General features: G+C 44.1%; 1 protein-coding gene across 3 annotated transcripts; it reads left to right on the top strand.

The window, feature by feature from the left end:
• Nucleotides 1-387: 387 nt before the first annotated feature.
• aoc1 (amine oxidase copper containing 1) lies at nucleotides 388-5821 on the top strand. 3 transcript variants are annotated; one of them, XM_020494538.2, is made up of 5 exons: nucleotides 388-528; nucleotides 1234-2778; nucleotides 3453-3741; nucleotides 4380-4512; nucleotides 4696-5821. In XM_020494538.2, exons 2-5 carry the CDS (start codon nucleotides 1236-1238, stop codon nucleotides 4963-4965), a joined length of 2235 nt encoding a protein of 744 aa, XP_020350127.1. In that variant the 5' UTR covers nucleotides 388-528; nucleotides 1234-1235; the 3' UTR covers nucleotides 4966-5821. The 3 variants fall into 3 exon arrangements, with proteins under 3 accessions (XP_020350127.1, XP_020350124.1, XP_020350125.1); XM_020494535.2 differs by having other exon boundaries at nucleotides 388-532; XM_020494536.2 differs by lacking the exon at nucleotides 388-528 and adding an exon at nucleotides 693-887.
• Nucleotides 5822-21018: the final 15197 nt, after the last annotated feature.

Below are 21018 nucleotides of genomic sequence, written 5' to 3'. Positions count from 1 at the left end.
GGCGCATGTGACTAATACAATACAATTTGATTTGATTGTATTTGATTTGTGGGTCAAATCATCCCTTAAGAGCATTAAGAGCATACAGTGAAAGTGTTACATTCATTTTCCAGACTCCTGCATGTTAGGGGAACATTACTCATGTGTACTGAACCACTATCCTCTGCCAGGATAAATACTTGGACCACTAAGTAAATTGTCAGCGTACTACACTAATCAAATCATTTCAAAATCACTTGTTGCTCAGTTACTCGGCGTGCCCCCCTGTGGAATTAATCATCTATACAGTAGACCTGAGATTTCAACACTTTTACAACCCCTCAGTGACCAATCCTGTTCCGCCGCTGCCAAGTTGAAGGCAAAATATAAGCAGCTGCTCATTGAGCCCTGTTTTCATAATACATCTCGTCCATCTGAACTGCAAAGGGAAGGATACAACTGCTTGGTCTGTTCTGGTTCTGGACAAAGCAACATTGTTTCACTCAGGGCTGGAAGCAGGAGTACCCTTCAACGTTTGAAGTGCCTACTGTAGGTAGGTCAGTTTCTTTGTTACAAAGGCGTGCACTGCTTACAGTGCTCTGATTTGCATGCTTTTCGTGTTCTGCCTCATTGCAGCATATCACAATATTACATAAATAGGGTTACATAAGCATGTTATAAAATCAAACTGTTTGAAAGAGGCAATCTGTAACACATAAGTCCCAGATTGAAGTGAGGACCCATTGGTGTGCTGCTGAGAACAGAACAGACTTGACAGGGGTCGATACACATGCAACATTAACAGAGACAGGGCAGAGGGGAGGAAAGGAAACATTGTACGAAGATCCCCAGTGCATGGAAGCTGATCCATACTGTTAGAAGACCAGAGGGAGCGGAAAAAAAGAGTGGTAAAGAAAGGAGGAGGAGGGGAAGGATGAGAAGGAGGAGGTTTGCTTTTCCAGCTGTGGAGAGAACCGGGGTGGGGAAGAAGAGATTGGGGGGGTGGGGGGAATGTGTCCCAATCTGGATGCTAGTATGTATGTTTCTTTTTTCAGCACTGGAGGAAACGGAGGAAGCACGCTATAAGATCAGTGTAGGGTTTACTCAAGCTCTTTTGTTAGATAAGCATTATACATAGCTCAATAACTCAAGTGCAAGGGTCATTTCAACAGGAAGAACAGGGTTGTCGGTGACTATAAGAGCACGTTCTCGATTAATTCCTGGCCGTCTTCTCTACTTGTTGTGTCTCCATAGACATGGCCAGGTGCTGCTGTATGCTGGTGCTGCTGGTTGCTCTGGGCGTGTGTGCAGCCTCTCGTGGCCGGGAGTGGGCTCACCATGGAGCCTCCATGTTCGCCGACCTGACCCCCCGTGAGATGCGTGACGTCCGGGACTACCTACAAGGCAAGCCAGAGCTGGGTCTGACAGCGACCCGGGGCAAGGACCTGAAGAAGAACAGCATCCTGTTGATGGAGCTCCACCTGCCTCGGAAGCACGAGGCCCTGAGGACACTGGACCGGGGCCAGGCCAAACCCACACGCCAGGCCAGGGTGGTGGTGCAGTTCGGGAACCAGGCCCAGCCCAACATCACTGAGTTCATCGTGAGTCCACTGCCCTTCCCTACTTCATACACGGGGAAGACTTTCAAGGGAGACCGGCCCATTCGGTTTGAGTCGAGACCCATCACGGCGGCGGAGTACTCACACATCATTGACATCTTGCAGAAGATTACTGCCAAGGTCCACAAGGTCCTGTTTGAGACCACAGGCGGATTTTCCTTCCACAACTGCACCAACCGCTGCCTGACATTTTCGGACATTGCGCCCCGTGGTTTGGAGTCGGGTGAGAGGAGGACCTGGATCATGCTGCAGAAGTTCGTAGAGGGCTACTTCATCCACCCTGTGGGCTTTGAGGTCCTGGTGAACCATAAAGATCTGGATCCCGAGCGCTGGACGGTGGAGAAGGTGTGGTACAACGGCCAGTACTTTGACAACGTGGAAGAACTGGCAGAGCGATATGAGAAGGGAACGCTGGAGAAGGTCCAGCTTCCTGACCATGACGATGAAGACTTGTACTCCACTTACATTCCCCGTGGGCACAGCAACACGCGCACCGACATTCATGGGCCCAAGCTGGTAGAGCCCCAAGGCCCTCGCTACCACGTGGATGGGAACTTTGTGGAATACGCCGGCTGGTCCTTCGCCTTCCGAGTCCGCTCATCGGCCGGCCTCCAAATCTTTGACCTGCGCTTCAATGGAGAGCGCATCGCCTACGAGGTCAGCCTCCAGGAAGCCATCGCCTTCTATTCGGGTGACACCCCCGCCGCCATGCAGACCAAATACATAGATGCTGGCTGGGCCATGGGAACTGTGGACTACGAGCTGGCGCCTGGCATTGACTGCCCCGAAATCGCAACCTTTCTAGACCTGCACCATTACTACGACACGGACAAGCCCATGCGCTACAAGAACGCCTTGTGTGTGTTTGAAATGACCACAGGGATGCCTCTGAGGAGGCACTTCAACAGTAACTTCCAGGGGAGCTACAACTTCTTCGGGGGTCTGGAGAACCACGTGCTGGTGCTTCGTACCACCTCCACCGTCTATAACTACGACTACATCTGGGATTTTCTCTTCTACCAGAACGGAGTGATGGAGTCCAGGGTCAGTGCCACCGGCTACATCCACGCCACCTTCTTTACGCCTAACGGACTGCACTATGGCTCTAAGGTGTATAACTTCGTACTTGGTAACCTGCACACTCATCTCATCCACTACAAGGTTGACCTTGATATTGCCGGTGAGTTCTGTTTTAATAATCTGGTCGCGTGGTCACACTTCTAGGGAAGTAGATTCTAAAAGGTATTTTAGAACTTTGGTCAAATATTGCATTATGAGTGATGCTCCCAGCCAAAAACAATAACATGAGATTGTCAGTCATTTTGGTGAGTCATTGACAAGAAACACAAAATAAGCTCTCATTTCTGCACCATGGGCAATACAATTGATAAATCACACGTGAAATGGAATGTCTAGTCTGTGCAATATCTGCTTCAGAACTTGACATTAGTGCTTAGGTCAACTGCATTTCAAATCAACAAATGGCAATAAAGGGAGGTTTTAATGAGGGAGGGCATAGGCCCAGCCACTTGGGAGCCAGGCCCAGCTAATCAGAATTAGTTTCCGCCCACAAAATAGCTTTATAGACAGAAAGAAATATTCCTCAGCAGCTCCCCCTTTCTTGATATGTCACACATGTTAAGTGGATGGATTATCTTGGCAAAGGAGAAATGCTCACTAACAGGGATGTAAACAAATTAGTGCACCACATTTTTGATAAGTAAGCTCTTTGTGCATATGGACATTTTTGGGAACCTTTTATTTCAGTTCAATAAACATGGGATCAACACTTTACATGTTGTGTTTATATTTTTGTTCAGTACAGTATATGATTGCTTTTGTCAAACGGTCCAGGTCGGGAGAACAGCTTTGAGTCGATGGACCTCAAGTACGTGAACTTCACCAACCCGTGGAGCCACAAACATTCTGTCGTCCAATCCAAGCTTGTCAAGACGCAACACCAAACGGAACGCAGCGCAGCCTTCCGATTTGGCAAAAAGTTCCCCCGCTATGTGCACTTCTACAACCCCAATGAGAAGAACAAGTGGGGCCACCAGAAGGGGTACCGCATCCAGTACAACTCCCACGCCAACAGTGTGCTTCCCCGTGGCTGGAGAGAGGAGAATGGCATCAGCTGGTCCAGGTAACAAAACACACAGCTAGTTTAATTAAGGGATAGTTAACCCTAAAAGCTCATTTAATCAAATGTTACTTTTGATACATCAGAAGAGGTCTAAAGTCAACCTCAGTTCATTCCACTCCACGTGTTGAGTAGTTCCCGCTGTAGAATGCAACCCAAAATGAATGGGAAAGATCTAAATCACCATCTAATTATATGGTGGGGTAGTAGGGATACCATCCCTTTAAACCCTAGCATAAAATAATGAATAAAAGGTATAGGTACCATGAACTACAGACAGCAATTCCATGATAATCCAGAGAATATGGGAAATGGATACTGTGGTATATGAAGGGTGCACAGATCATTATTATAAGAGATATATCAATGCTCTACTATCAATCGATCTATCTATCTATCTATTTATCTATCTATCTGGACCCCTCTCTCTCTCTCTCTCTCTCTCTCTCTCTCTCTCTCTCTCTCTCTCTCTCTCTCTCTCTCTATCTCTCTCTCTCTCTCTCTCTCTCTCTCTCTCTCTCTCTCTCTCTCTCTCTCTCTCTAATCATCTACTGTCAGAAAGTTCTGATTCAGTTTATCTAAAGCGCAGTACATATGGTCTGTATTAGTGAGCGTGATAATGGATTAGTTTTCCTCTGTAGATACCCATTGGCTGTGACCAGGCACAAGGACAGTGAGCCCACCAGCAGTAGTATCTACACTCAGAACGACCCCTGGGAGCCTGTGGTCTCCTTTGAGGACTACATCCGCAACAATGAAGACATCACCAACCAGGTTAGACCTGCTGCTACAATAACGCAACTCATTCTCAGATTTATGCTAGCAGCTTCTCAACCCTGGATGACATTACTGTGTATAATTCCTTACTTACACAGGTTATGAAATTATAATTGTATAACTCAATAATCAATCCAATTAATCAATTCATCAATCAACTTGACAATATCTTTTGTGTAGGACCTGGTTGCCTGGGTGACAGTGGGCTTCCTGCACGTGCCCCACTCGGAGGACATCCCCAATACGGCAACGCCCGGCAACTCTGTGGGCTTCTTCCTGCGCCCCTTCAACTTCTTCGATGAGGACCCCTCTCTCTCATCCCGCAGTACCGTCATTGTCCGGCCAGACAAAGAGGGGAAGCCGAAGGTCCAGAGATGGACCCCAGAGGTTGTAGGTCATTGTGTGACTGACAAGCCTTTCTTCTACAATGGCACCTACGCAGGAGTCTGAGGGGCTGGTGTGAGTGACAGGAAAGACACAAAATGGTGGTTCCATCCTTGCGTCTGAGTGGTGCCAAATGAATGTGAGCTGACATTTAAATCTTGACTCCGACATTTAACTTAAAAATCATTTAAATGCAAAAGAATGCATTATGACACAGGCATTAACAAAATTTATATTATGTTGATATCTTACCTGAACCTGTTGAAATGTGAAAGAATAAGAATATTTGGTATTTTTTTGTCGTATTACATTTTTTTTATGAGTACGCAAATTGATTGAAGCAATTTACCATTCTTATCCATAGGCACATTTCAATAGAAATCCTCTATAATCATAACTCACAGACAAGAGTTGCCTTGTATATACTTCTGTATCCATCTCAGATCTAGCAGAATGATTGTTTCCTTTTTACTGTGGTTGTCATGCCAACCTTATTGTGTGTGAGGCCTGGGGGTCAAAGCACTCAAACCCCTGTTGGGTGAGGGTCTCCATGGACGGGGTTTAGTTGCTCTGAGCATCCAGGATGCAGGATGCCGGGATCAGCCACCGTCCGCCGGGCTCCTGGATCCCAGCAGGCCTGCATGGCGAGAATGTTTTCACTGGGAAAAAGTTAGCTGAGCAAACAGGCCGATCCGGAACTGCCCCACAAACAGTCCAGGATTCACCTGCGCCATTGTCCGGGGAAACCAGCTGCCCCCACGCAACATGCAGGGAGCGAACCGATCGAACATTCTACAATGTTTTAGAACTCAGTTTTCCCTCCATTTGTTTTGTCTTTGGGACAGTTTTCCTTTAGGTACTCCTGACTACTTTTAATTAGATACAATAAAGAACTAACTGCATTAAATCAAATGGTATAACATTTGGGTTGTATCGCTTCTTTTCAATTGGGTGTTTTTAATCAGATTGATTGACTTGACCATGTATTCTCAAACTGTACTGGAATTTGGAAATGACATTAAAAGTAGGGAAAGGGTTAGTCTTCAAGCATTGACGACTGCAGTCACTTTTGTAGCTGTACAATCAGACAAAAAGCAACATTTCAACATCAGCTATGTGAAAAGCAGGGCTAGGGAATATAAGCCAACAATTGTTGTCTATGGTTTTGTACAATCAGAACCTTATAAAAGTGTGTGCCGACATTTTACGGTGTATGGTAAAAATGGGTACCATTAGAGTCATGCAAGCAGGAGGAAGAGACGACAGGAGAGGAGAAAAAAAAGCAGGAGAGGACGGATTATTTTAGAAGATGGGTGAAAAAGGCTTTAGGGTAAATGGCATTCCTGTGGTTTGCCATGGTAATGATGGCTTCGGGAAGAAAACAGTGTCAGGTCTCACAGTGGGAAACGGTCAATACTGGCCTGTGACTACTAATACAGGCAATCACACAGTGGTCAGCTATAGGGGTTATTTCACCTGTTCTTCTCGGTTAGGCTTGGTCTGGAAGAGTCAACAAACATCTCCTACTCTTGATTCTTTCCTTTCTCATAGGTTCTGCAAGAGGAGACAAAAACAGATTGATGAAGGTTGTAAAAGGTACAACATAATACTTGGTGAGTAAGAGGGCCAGTGCAGAGTGGGAATGATGTTTGAGTATCACTGGGTCAAGTGTTTAGCCTCGTTAAAACCCCGTCCCTGAGGCACAAAAAGTAACAACACCAAATGCCATCCAGCATAGATCAGCATAATCAACCTTAGGAGTGAGGTTCCCTGATGAAGGTTACTCCCTTATTCCACAAACTACGCACCTGAACTGCTAAATACTAAGGCAAATATAGATTGTGACATAGTTTTGACCAGTTGTATAGCCATAAGGCTAAGCCGTAAGGGATGAAAGCAAACATGAGGTTTGTAAAGGACTGGAAACTCTTCCCTCTCAGATCAATGCCACAGTATTCTAAGTGACATAAACATGACCATGTGTTCAGCAATAGAGTAAAAACCAGGGGAGGCTGCTGAGGGGAGGCTGCTGAGGGGAGGCTGCTGAGGGGAGGATGCCTCATAATAATGGCTGGAACGGAGCGAATGGCATCAAACACATGATTTCCATGTATTTGATACCATTCCAACTATTCCACTCCAGCCATTACCATAAGCCCTTTCTCCCCAATTGAGGTGCCACCAACCTCCTGTGGTAAAAACATAGTGTTAATCATCTGCCTATATGTTTGGAGGGCAAAACAATACTAAAGCAGTCTGTTGATAAAAACAAAACTAAATATCAGTTTCACTGACTCTCAAAGTGGTCGGGAATGTGTATGTGTAGCTGTAACCTCTGCTGAGTCCCCAACAACCAGATCGGTTTTCAGGGGAAATAGAAAAATACCCTGTGGCGCGACTTCAGCTTTTGGACGTTAAAAGGCGACACTCCGTCCTGACTCCTTCTCAAAATGTGCTGGATTGGTTGAACAGTGCAGAAGAGAACCTCCCCTGACAGTTTTTTTTCCTTCTCATCAAGATCAGTATGTAGGGATCCAGGAGCTTATTTTACACAAGCTATGCAATGTTAGTGTAGCTGTGAAGGGAAGATATGAGTAGCTACTGCCATCTAGTGGTTAGATGACAAACTACTCTGATTTCTGCCTTAGGAAATACTGTACATGACAGCTGGAAGAGGAAAATGTAGGCCTGTATGGTCCTTACAACACTTAAAGCAAACACATCTCCCATGTTTCACTGTCATGGATACAGCATATTGAACACCTCTCTACAGAAACCAGAAATACAGAGCCCACCACATACACCAACTTAGCATATTTTCATACTTAGCCTATGCCTAACCAAGGTTGTTGTGGTCACATGATCAAAGCATTTACTGTACAACCTGTTAGATTTATGATATTTTCAGTGCGGCCTGACTGTAGCTCTGTTGCTGACGCTTGAGATGGAACAGAGCAAATTTCCTCCTACCGTATAATTCCTCCAGGCCAGAAATACTGTAATGTACTTCTCTTCCCTGTCTCACACAGGAAGCCAGTCTGAGAAAATCCTGGTCCTATCTGTTTCAACCTTGCTCTCATAGAGTGTGAGTACAGCCATTCTTTGAGAAAGTGGAATAACAATACAATCTATACCGAAATACAATCTATTCCAATCCAATCCAAAATTAAATGTAGAGTCGGCTTCCTATTCCGCAACAACATACCCTAGTAAAACTGACTATCCTACCGATCCTCGACTTCGGCGATGTCATTTACAAAATAGCCTCCAAAATGCTACTCAGCAAACTGGATGCAGTCTATCGCAGTGCAATCCATTTTTGTCACCAAAGCCCCATATTCCGTCCACCACTGCGACCTGTATGCTCTAATCGGCTGGCCCTCGCTACATATTCGTTGCCAGACCCACTGGCTCCAGGTTGAGTTGAGTTTGAGTTTATTTTTATTTTTACAGGGACAGTGCACATTAATCAACATTTCAGTAAAAGTGCCGGTTTTAGCCAACCGGCTAATTTTCAACCGCAGTCCCTGGGCAGGTTATTAAAAACAATTACAATATAGACAATAGCAACATAGAACAAGCAAGACATAGCATACAGACAGAGCAACATAGGACAAGCAAGACGTAGCATACAGACAGAGCAGCATAAAACAAAAAGCAGCAAGACAAAATTCATAAAAGCAACAAAGTGTTTCCACACCTCACACAGGTCATCTATAAGTCTTTGCTAGGTAAAGCTCCGCCTTATCTCAGCTCACTGGTCACGATAACAACACCCACCCGTAGCACGCGCTCCAGCAGGTATATTTCACTGGTCATCCCCAAAGTCAACACCTCCTTTGGCCGCCTTTCCTTCCAGTTCTCTGCTGCCAATGACTGGAACGAATTGCAAAAATCCCTGAAGCTGGAGACTTACCTTTCCCTCACTAACTTTAAACATAAGCTATCCGATCAGCTAACCCGATCGCTGCAGCTGTACATAGCCCATCTGTAAATAGCCCATTCAATCTACCTACCTCATCCCCATATTGTTTTTATTAACTTTTCTGCTCTTTTGCACACCAGTATTTCTACTTGCACATCATCATCTGCACATCTATCACTCCAGTGTTCCTTTAGCTAAATTGTAATTACTTGCTACTATGGCCTATTTATTGCCTTACCCCCTCACGCCATTTGCACACACTGTATATAGATTTTCTTTTTTTCTATTGTGTTATTGACTGTACGCTTGGTTATTCCATGTGTGAATCTGTGTTGTTGTTTGTTGTTTGCTTGGTTATTCCATGTGTGAATCTGTGTTGTTGTTTGTGTCACACTGCTTTGCTTCATCTTGGCCAGGTCGCAGTTGTGAAGGTAAATAAAGGTGAAATAAAATAAATAAAATAAATATCATAAATGAATACATTTTAGACAGTGCTCATCATGGTGCTTACAGGCAGCATGCACCTGCTTGATTTAAAGATACATATCAAAGAAGAGAGATATGATAGGCCAATGAGTACTTCTAATAAAATGATTGACAATCATTACCCAACAATATTACTTCTTAAACTGCACTTTGTGTACTTTTAGAGCTAGTGATGTCGTGGTAAATAAATGCATGGGTGAAATCTGATCTCCAGTCGGGGTGAAAGAAAGAAACGCTCCTTATACTTTCAATGGGTTGGCGAACTGTTGGGCTAAAGCAAAGTGGGTACACTGTGTTTAACCTCTGCGGTGTTTAACCTCTGCGGTGTTTAACCTCTGCGGTGTTTAACCTCTGCGGTGTTTAATCTCTGCGGTGTTTAACCTCGGTGTTTAACCTCTGCGGTGTTTAACCTCTGCGGTGTTTAACCTCTGCGGTGTTTAACCTCTGCGGTGTTTAAGTTTAACCTCTGCGGTGTTTAACCTCTGCGGTGTTTAACCTCTGCGGTGTTTAACCTCCGCGGTGTTTAACCTCCGCGGTGTTTAACCTCACACACACACCACGGTTTAGCGCCACTGGGCCAAGTGGAAAACAGTCTCAGACAGCGTGTGTGAAGCATTCTCTTCACACTCAAGAGTTGAGTCAATGTCTAGAATAGGTTCCTGTTTATTAGAGCAACACTTGATTTGTCACTATGACTCACACATGGAAGACCCACATACAGTATGTCTGAATGGTGAGTAACAGTAAAGTAATATATACTCATGGAAAGAGTTCAACAACAATCAACACCACCGTAGGACATTAACCAGTGACACACGTTTTCCACAAGTGTAGGGTTATTATCAGAATTTAGACAAGGGAGATTCCTTTGACTGTAGGTATGGGGGTGTTCACTTTGCTGTACGTGAGAGAATGGTTTATTTTCTTATGGAGGGGAGATAATACCCTTTGAGACTATCAAATTACACCTATTTGTGAACCACAGAGGAAGGCAAACCTTGGGCCTGGTAAAAGATTAAAACTGCACAGTCATTGAGGAACAAAGGTTTCATATTTTACATTGATTTGCAGAATCAAAAACTATTCACTTATACGTTTTGTCTAAAAAGAAGATTTAAAAAAAAATAAAGTCTTCATCTTCAGCTTTATCTTACTGTGACAGCAAGTTGAGGTATAGAATCAGCTAGAGGCAATTAGCAGAGTAATCGGCACAAGACTGGCTGGTAAGTGGCCAACAATTCTTTATTTTAATACCTACACTAATCTGAAGTAAACTTGTCCTTCTTTGACAGTCACACTTATTTTGATAGCAGTGTCACACTTTGACAATCTACACTGGACAAAAATATAAATGCAACATATAAAGTGTTGGTCCCATGTTTCACGAGCTGAAATAAAAGATCCCTGAAATTTTCCATAAGCAAAAAAATAGTATTCTCTCAAATGTTGTACACAAATTTGCTCACATTCCTGTTAGTGAGCATTTCTTCATTGCCAGTATAATCCATCCACCTGACATGTGTGACATGTCAAGAAGCTATTAAACAGCATGACCATTACACAGGTGCACCTTGTGCTGGGGATAATAAAAGGCCACTCTAAAATGTGCAGTTTTGTCACACAACACAATACGACAGATGTCTGAACTTTTTGTCCACCTGAGCTGTTGCCAGAGAATTTTATGTTCTTTTTTCTACCATAAGCTGCCTCCACCGCATTTTTGAAAATTTGGCAGTACATCCAACCGGCCTCACCTGCAGGATCGTCTGAGACCAGCCACCCAGACAGCTGACGAACCTGAGGAGTATTTCTGTAATAAAGCCCTTTTGTCTGGATAAACTAATTCTGATTGGCTCGGCCTGATTCCCCCAGTGGGTGGGCCTGGATCCCAAGTGCTTGGTCCTATGCCCTCCCAGGCCCACCCATGGCTGTGCCCCTGCCCAGTCATGTGAAAACCATAGATTAGGGCCAAATGAATTTATTTCAATTGACTGATTTCCTTATAAGAACTGTAACAATCTCTGAAATTGTTGCATGTTGCGTTTATATTTTAAAAGGCCTACTATATGGGACAATCAGGTCCCTATGTGCAAATATATTGTAAGTGGCTTCTATGTACCGTGTTTAAGCACGATTAACATGTAAACGTGTGAGGAGAGAGAAAAGGTTGTGTGGGAACATGCTGTGCCCCAGCAGCCTATCGTTCCCTCCATGCAGTGGGGTTAGGTGGCCAGTCTGTCTCCTTTGGTATGTCAACCATCCCATTCCTCTTTGTCCACTTCTCAAAATAACCCAGGGCAGCTTAGACAAAGCCTGAGATACAGACAGCCAGCCAGGCAGATAGAATCCGGTCCAATCCACTCCACAGGACGGAAAACGGATTCAAAGACCGCTAGGGTCTTTTAGCCAGTAAACAACTGGGATGTTAGTCAAATGGTTTTCATTTCAATGGGGATTCACAAGTGTCATGGCTGTGAATGGCCTAGTGAGTCAGGAATTATGCCACACACTGTAACAGAACATAACCAGCGCCTGGCATTCATTACCGCAGGGGAGATAACAGCGTAGGAGCATGCATGGCAGTCAATTTGGAAACACAGAGAAGGGTTGAGCCCTATTGCATAATTTCCATCACCCCCAACGGTTGTTTTGATCCATCTTCCATGCCTCTCTTTTCATTGTGACCGGGGCCATCACCACCGTCACACAGCCCCCAGAGATGCATGGGGGCTGGGGAATCAAAAGCCCACACAGACCCTACTGCTGCTGCTACTACTGCTGGTAACTCGGCTCCATCAGAGAGGAAACAATTGGAGGACCCTGATCAACCACGTTTCATAACCTGATAATGGAGGCTCTGAGATGCCTGCTCATATATTTACTGTACACAGCCAGGCAATACAGCCATTGGAGCATACAAGCATACTCTCTCTCACACACACACACACACCCACACACACACACACACACACACACACACACACACACACACACACACACACACACACACACACACACACACACACACACACACTGCTAAATAGAAGGTGCCATTCATGGTATATTGCTGACCCTGATTCATGCCTCACATTCTTGACTCACATTACACTTACATGAAACTTAAAGGTTAGATGCCCTTTCTATACAGTACATGACATATATGATTGTGTCACAGTAGGTAAGTCAGATAGGATGTGGATCTTAGCAGACTCATATATAACCTATATCGGAGCACTCCCTTATCCACATCGAAGAGACAGCAGTGGAGAAGGTGGAAAGTTTTACATTCCTCGGCATACACGTCACTGACAAACTTAAATGGTCAACCCACACAGATGGTGTGGTGAAGAAGTCGCAACAATGCCTCTTCAACCTCAGGAGGCTGAAGAGATTTGGCTTGTCACCCAAAACCCTGACAAACTTTTACAGGTGCACAATCGAGAGCATCCTGTCAGGCTGTACCGCCTTCAACCGTAGCGGCTCCCCAGAGGGTGGTGAGGTCTGCACAACGCATCACCGGGGGCAAACTACAAACTGCAAACTACCTCCATGACACCTACAGCACCCGATGTCACAGGAAGGCCATAAAGATCATCAAGGACAACAACCACCTGAGCCACTGCCTTTTCACACCGCTACCATCCAGAAGGGGAGGTGAGTACAGGTGCATCAAAGCTGGGAATGAGAGACTGAAAAACAGCTTCTATCTCAAGGCCATCAGACTGCTAAACAGCAATCACTAACTCAGAGAGGCAGCTGCCTACATTGAGCCGCAAACCCTGGCCACTTTAATAAATGGATCACTAGTCACTTTAAACAATGCCACTTTAATTAATGCCACTTTAATCATGTTTACTTATCTTACATTACTCATATCATATGTATATACTGTATTTTATACCATCTATTGCACCTTGCCTATGCAACTCGGCCATCGCTCATCCATATGTTTATACGTACATATTCTCATTCACCTCTTTAGATTTGTGTACATTAGGTAGTTGATGGGGAATTGTTAGATTACTTGTTAGATATTACTGCACTGTCGGAACTAGAAGCACAAGAATTCCGCTACACTCGCATTAACATCTACTAACCATGTGTATGTGACCAATAAAATGTGATTTGATTTGATATAGCAGATACGCTACTGTTTTAGAGTATAAGGCTATAGTATACGTGCTATGATTGGACTCCTCCTAAAACTAATGGAGATGAGTGTGATGCTTTAAGGGAGTGAAAGTTGTATGAAGACAAGCCTAAACTTTTTGTCACAACAACAGTGATATTGTATTTACGGTAAGGCATAAATCTCAAACAATTGTAATAACCACTCACTGCTCTCACAGTGTAGCAAAACTAAAGTGCTGGGTTACGTAAGACAAATGTATCCTGCAACCACCTAACAATCCCCTATTAAGTTACAGGCTGGAAGGGCAATTTGTTTTATTTTCTTCTCTGACGAGAAGAGTCACTATGACAACAGCCATGGGAGAGCACTAGAGCGTCAAGAGAAACTTAGGAGGGCGCAAGCAGACAAAAGCGCCAGCCAGCAGCAACCATGCTAGTAGGACTCCTCACTGAACAGTGCACGGTCAGAGTTATGAACAGTGACAGGGAAATATACACTCTTAGAAAAAGGGTTCCAAAATGGTTATTCTGCTGTCCCCATAGGATAAACCTGGTTCCATTTAGAACCCTCTGTGGAAAGAGTTTTTACATGGAACCCAAAAGGGTTCTACACGGAACCAAAAGGGTTTTGACCTGCAACCAAAAATGCTTCTTCAAAGGTACTCCTATGGTGAAAGCCAAGGAACCCTTTTAGGTTCTAGATAGCACCTTTTTTTCTAAGAGTGTATAGAAGACAGCATAATGTCTTAGGCTAGATTTTCTTATCAATACCTTTTCCAGTCTTGTAGTCCAAGATAGCTTCTGATCTTGCAGCTTCCGTTTGGCCCTCTAGCCTGTCTCATCAAGAAAAGAAAGGGCTTGAATGTCTGTTAATAACTGTATAATTTCCCTAAATAATTGTGTGTTGAGCTAATGTCATTTGACCTTTAGAGGTGCATTTCACACTTTTATCTGACACATTTAGATCAGGGTGTAGCCATCTGCAACCACTGGCTCATCTGTCCGTTGCCTGTTTACTAATCTCTATCACATAAAATATTGAACTCTTTACAGCCTACAGTAATTGATAACAGCTACCACTTTAAGTCTAATTGAGTAAACTTAATCATAGGAGTGGTGGACAACAAGCTACCAAAATGAAGGCCTTTATTGAGACTGAGGTCCACCCAGTACTACAGCAAATATTTTAGGAAGTAACTCACAGAATAAACCACGTCAAAATAAACTGTCTGGGTTGTAGTGGATTGACTCCCTCTGAATAGATCCAAAATTATCTATCTATTTCAGACATTTAAGTTACAAGCCCAAGCACTCTACTTCCAAGTGGTCTACTGGAAACCATCCAAAATAATATTTCAAAAGTATAGGCCTAGTCTTGAAAACAGGCTTCAATAGCCATGTTGGCCTAAATGTATTTGACTCAAACGCCAAACCTCACTTCTCACCACACACCTATTGAGGGGATTCAATTAATGCCCCGGGCCTGTCCCATGTGAACCGGTGTGGTGATACTGATGATTTGTTGCCACAGATGGTTTGTTTAAATAGCAGGTTAGGATAACTAGCATAGCAGGTTAGGATAACTAACGTGGAAGGTTAGGTGAATTAGTGTGGCTGGTTAGGTCAAATCAAAATCAAATCAAATGTACATGGTTAGCAGTACAATGCAGTAATAACCAACGAGTAATCTAACTAACAATTCCAAAACTACTACCTTATACACACAAGTGTAAGGGGATAAAGAATATGTACATAAAGATATATGAATGAGTGATGGTACAGAGCGGCATAGGCAAGATACAGTAGATGGTATCGAGTACAGTATATACATATGAGATGAGTATGTAAACAAAGTGGCATAGTTTAATGTGGCTAGTGATACATGTATTACATAAAGATGCAGTAGATGATATAGAGTACAGTATATACGTATACATATGAGATGAATAATGTAGGGTATGTAAACATGATATTAAGTAGCATTGTTTAAAGTGGCTAGTGATATATTTTACATCAATTCCCATCAATTCCCATTATTAAAGTGGCTGGAGTTGAGTCAGTGTGTTGGCAGCAGCCACTCAATGTTAGTGGTGGCTGTTTAACAGTCTGATGGCCTTGAGATAGAAGCTGTTTTTCAGTCTCTCGGTCCAAGCTTTGATGCACCTGTACTGACCTCGCCTTCTGGATGATAGCGGGGTGAACAGGCAGTGGCTCGGGGGGTTGTTGTCCTTGATGATCTTTATGGCCTTCCTGTGACATCGGGTGGTGTAGGTGTCCTGGAGGGCAGGTAGTTTGCCCCCGGTGATGCGTTGTGCAGACCTCACTACCCTCTGGAGAGCCTTACGGTTGTGGGCGGAGCAGTTGCCGTACCAGGCGGTGATACAGCCCGACAGGATGCTCTCGATTGTGCATCTATAGAAGTTTGTGAGTGCTTTTGGTGACAAGCCGAATTTCTTCAGCCTCCTGAGGTTGTGATCTAATGCAGGGGGTTAGATGAATTAACGTAGCAAATTAGGAGAATGAGGTTAAGGTTAGGAAAAGGATTAGGGTTAGGTTTAGCTACAATGCTACAGTTGTAAGCAACTGCTGTATCCAACACGAACACTAGATGAAGCTGTAGGCCTACTCCATCTCGTCACAATGGTAGAAATTTAAACGAACCATCTGGGGTGACAAATAATTAGTTCGATTTGATTGCATTCATGTTGGCATGAGCATCCCAGGCGTGAGCCAGGTACCTCGTTTTGGCTGATGACGAAGTCCCCTTAAAACAAAAGTGACATTGCTTAAAGTGACACTCCAGAACTTTACAGAATCGCATTAGTGGAAACATAGAGTGTTCTCAGGGCAGACCTAATTCTCCTAACCTAACACGTTATTTCTACTAACCTGCTGCATAATTTCTCCTAACCTACTACGAAAAGTAAAAAAGTTTTTTATGCTTTTCAAAAACGTCAGGCCTGCCCTGAGAACACCTTACGCTTCTACTAATGCGACACTCCCAAAACTTTTGTATAATTTCAGCCAGTAGTTTTGAAATTGGTGCTCATGAGACAGAACAGGTCCCCATGATTTGTTTACTAAGTCATCCAATTGTGTATACTATGTTATTCATTTTGTACGATATGTTACATCTTTCAAAAAATACTTCTTTACTAATCTAATTCTTACAATATGTTAAACATTTTTGGTGCTTAAGAACTCAGACTGCATCTTTAAGCACGTGGAGGAATGAATAGGTGTCACGACTTCCGCTGAATTCGGCTCCTCTCCTTGTTCGGGCGACGTCACCGGCTTTCTAGCCATCGCCGCTCCATTTTTCATTTATCCATTTGTTTTGTCTTGTTCCCTGCACACCTGGTTTTCATTCCCCAATCACACTACATGTATTTATTCCTCTGTTCCCCCTCATGTCTTTGTGTGAGATTGTTTTGTGTTTACGTGTCTGTGTTGACACGCTTTACTGGTATGCGTTTATTCCGTGTTTTATTTCACGAGGTATGTTATTGTGTTTATACAATATTATTGTGACTGTTTGTGCGTTTGCACTTTTGCTTTGGCTGGAGGTACTGACGCAGTGGCGTGCGTCTGTTGGTTTCTGCTGCCTAAATAAAGTGTGCGCCTGTTCACAACTCTCTACTCTCCTGCACCTGACTCCGCTACCAGTACGCACACCATTGACAGTAGGATTATGTGTTTTCACATGCAAAGGTGATCGCTTTTGATGAAAAGGCATTGGATGTGTTTGAGCGGATCACGTTCGTCAAGTTGAACAATGTTGGCCACCACCTTCAAAGTGGTTTAAAATAAATTGTAGGTAGAAATAGGTGGGGTTTGTAACTTTGTGGCTGTGGTAACTAGTGACGACCGGAGCAACTGCATACATTTCCAGTTGACTGCAGTTGAAAGTTCATGACCATTGATCACATGGCTGTTGTCAGAAAAACAGAAAAACAAATTCATATATTTGTAAGGGGGCATTTAACCGGTGCCCCCACACATTGATTCTGTATTGGCATTTCACTGTTGCTCTTTAATTACTTGTTACTTTTATCTCTTATTCTTATCTGTATTTTTTTTAAATGCATTGTTGGTTAGGGGCTCATAAGTAAGCATTTCACTGTACAGGTCTACAGCTGTTGTATTTGGCGCAAACACATATTGTGTAGTTGTTTCAGTGAGGGAAGCACATTTACAATCATTTGTCATCGCAACTCAGACTCTCTAGTTTCCTCTATCTCCTTACTTCCACAAAACTGATCCATCCTCAGTTTTCTCCTATCACAGCCACTAAATTTGGTAACTATTTTAAAGTCACCATTGGCCTCATGATGAAATCCCTGAGTGGTTTCCTTCCTCTCCGGCATCTGAGTTAGGAAGGATGCCTGTATCTTTGTGGTGACTGGGTGTATTGGTGCACCATGCTCAAAGGGATATTCAACGTTTGTTTTTTTCTCTCATTTTTATCCATCTACCATCTATAGGTGGCATTTGGTTGCGATGCATTGAAAAACCTCCCTGGTCTTTGTGGTTGTCTTAGAAATGCACTGCTCGACTGAGGGACCTGACAGATAATTGTATGTGTGGTGTACAGAGATGAGATAGTCATTCAAAAATCATGTTAACCACTATTATAGCACACAGAATGTGTCCATGCAACTTATTATGTAACTTGTTAAGCAATTTTTTTTTCTCCTGAACTTATTGACGCTTGCATCAAAAAAGAGGCTGAATACTTATTGACTAATTTCAGCATTTTATTTTGAATGGATATGTCAAAATTTCTGAAAACATCATCCACTTTGACATTATGGAGTATTGTTAAGAGGCCTGTGACACCAAATCTCAATTGAATTCATTTTAAATTCAGGCTGTAAAACAACAAAATGTGGAAACAGTCAATCATTTTTTTTTTTTCTAGGCAAGTCAGTTAAGAACAAATTCTAATTTACAATCAAATCAGATCAAATCAAATCAAAATGTATTTGTCACATACACATGGTTAGCAGATGTTAGTGCGAGTGTAGCGAAATGCTTGTGCTTCTAGTTCCGACAATGCAGTAATAACCAACAAGTAATCTAGCTAACAATTCCAAAACTACTACCTTATAGACACAAGTGTAAGGGGATAAAGAATATGTACATAAAGATATATGAATGAGTGATGGTACAAAGCGGCATAGGCAAGATACAGTAGATGGTATTGAGTACAGTATATACATATGAGAAGAGTATGTAAACAAAGTGGCATAGTTAAAGTGGCTAGTGATACATGTACTACATAAGGATGCAGTAGATGATATAGAGTACAGTATATACGTATACATATGAGATGAATAATGTAGGGTATGTAAACAGTATATTAGGTAGCATTGTTTAAAGTGGCTAGTGATATATTTTACATCAATTCCCATCAATTCCCATTATTAAAGTGGCTGGAGTTGAGTCAGTGTGTTGGCAGCAGCCACTCAATGTTAGTGGTGGCTTTTTAACAGTCTGATGGCCTTGAGATAGAAGCTGTTTTTCAGTCTCTCGGTCCCTGCTTTGATGCACCTGTACTGACCTCGCCTTCTGGATGATAGCGGGGTGAACAGGCAGTGGCTCGGGTGGTTGCTGTCCTTGATGATCTTTATGGCCTTCCTGTGACATCGGGTGGTGTAGGTGTCCTGGAGGGCAGGTAGTTTGCCCCCGGTGATGCGTTGTACAGACCTCACTACCCTCTGGAGAGCCTTACGGTTGTGGGCGGAGCAGTTGCCGTACCAGGCGGTGATACAGCCCGACAGGATGCTCTCGATTGTGCATCTGTAGAAGTTTGTGAGTGCTTTTGGTGACAAGCCAAATTTCTTCAGCCTCCTGAGGTTGAAGAGGCGCTGCTGCGCCTTCTTCACGATGCTGTCTGTGTGGGTGGACCAATTCAGTTTGTCTGTGATGTGTACGCCGAGGAACTTAAAACTTACTACCCTCTCCACTACTGTTCCATCGATGTGGATAGGGGGGTGTTCCCTCTGCTGTTTCCTGAAGTCCACAATCATCTCCTTAGTTTTGTTGACGTTGAGTGTGAGGTTATTTTCCTGACACCACACTCCGAGGGCCCTCACCTCCTCCCTGTAGGCCGTCTCGTCGTTGTTGGTAATCAAGCCTACCACTGTTGTGTCGTCCGCAAACTTGATGATTGAGTTGGAGGCGTGCGTGGCCACGCAGTCGTGGGTGAACAGGGAGTACAGGAGAGGGCTCAGAACGCACCCTTGTGGGGCCCCAGTGTTGAGGATCAGCGGGGTGGAGATGTTGTTGCCTACCCTCACCACCTGGAGGCGGCCCGTCAGGAAGTCCAGTACCCAGTTGCACAGGGCGGGGTCGAGACCCAGGGTCTCAAGCTTGATGACGAGCTTGGAGGGCACTATGGTGTTAAATCCCGAGCTGTAGTCGATGAACAGCATTCTCACATAGGTATTCCTCTTGTCCAGATGGGTTAGGGCAGTGTGCAGTGTGCAGTGTGGTTGAGATTGCATCGTCTGTGGACCTATTTGGGCGGTAAGCAAATTGGAGTGGGTCTAGGGTGTCAGGTAGGGTGGAGGTGATATGGTCCTTGACTAGTCTCTCAAAGCACTTCATGATGACGGAAGTGAGTGCTACGGGGCGGTAGTCGTTTAGCTCAGTTACCTTAGCTTTCTTGGAAACAGGAACAATGGTGGCCCTCTTGAAGCATGTGGGAACAACAGACTGGGATGACGGCCTACCCCGGCCAAACCCGGACGACGCTGGGCCAATTGTGCACCGCCCTATGGGACTCCCAACCACGGCCGGATGTGATCCAGCCTGGACTCAAACCAGGGACTGTAGTGACACTCTTGCACTGAGATGCAGTGCCTTAGACCGCTGTGCCACTCGGTAGCCCACTTTATGTTGTCAAGGGGTGTGAATGCTTTCTGAAGGTGCTGTATGTGAACTGATGTATAATAGTCTAATCGTTTTCTGTACAGTGAGTTTTTTGTCCTTCATGTGATTGAATTGGCCCAGCGTCGTCTAGGTTTGGCCAGGGTAGGCCGTCATTGTGAATAAGAATTTGTTGTTAACTGACTTGCCTAGTTAAATGACTTGCCTAGACAGCTGATGTCCTGAAAGAGCTGCAAATCAGCTGGCCTAGACAATCTGGACCTCTCTTCCTAAATTGATCCGGCGCCATTGTTGTGACCCCTATTACTTGTCTGTTCAATTTCTCTTTCATATCGTCTGAGATTCCTAAATATTGGAAAGCGGCCGCGGTCATCCCCCTCTTCAAAGGGGGAGACACTCTAGACCCAAACTGTTACAGATCTATATCCATCCTGCCCTGCCTTTCTAAAGTCTTCGAATGCCAAGTGAACAAACAGATCACCGACCATTTTGAATCCCACCGTACCCTCTCCGCTAGGGAATCTGGTTTCCGAGCTGGTCACAGGTGCACCTCTTCCACGCTCAAGGTCCTAAACGATATCATAACCATCATCGATAAATGACAGTACTGTGCCGCTGTCTTCATTGACCTGGCCAAGGCTTTCGACTCACCGTATTCTTATTGGCAGACTCAACAGCCTTGG

Source organism: Oncorhynchus kisutch, linkage group LG11 (genome assembly GCF_002021735.2).
Source record: "Oncorhynchus kisutch isolate 150728-3 linkage group LG11, Okis_V2, whole genome shotgun sequence".
NCBI classification, from domain to species: Eukaryota; Metazoa; Chordata; class Actinopteri; order Salmoniformes; family Salmonidae; genus Oncorhynchus; species Oncorhynchus kisutch.
This window is presented reverse-complemented; position numbering and strand designations above follow the sequence as displayed.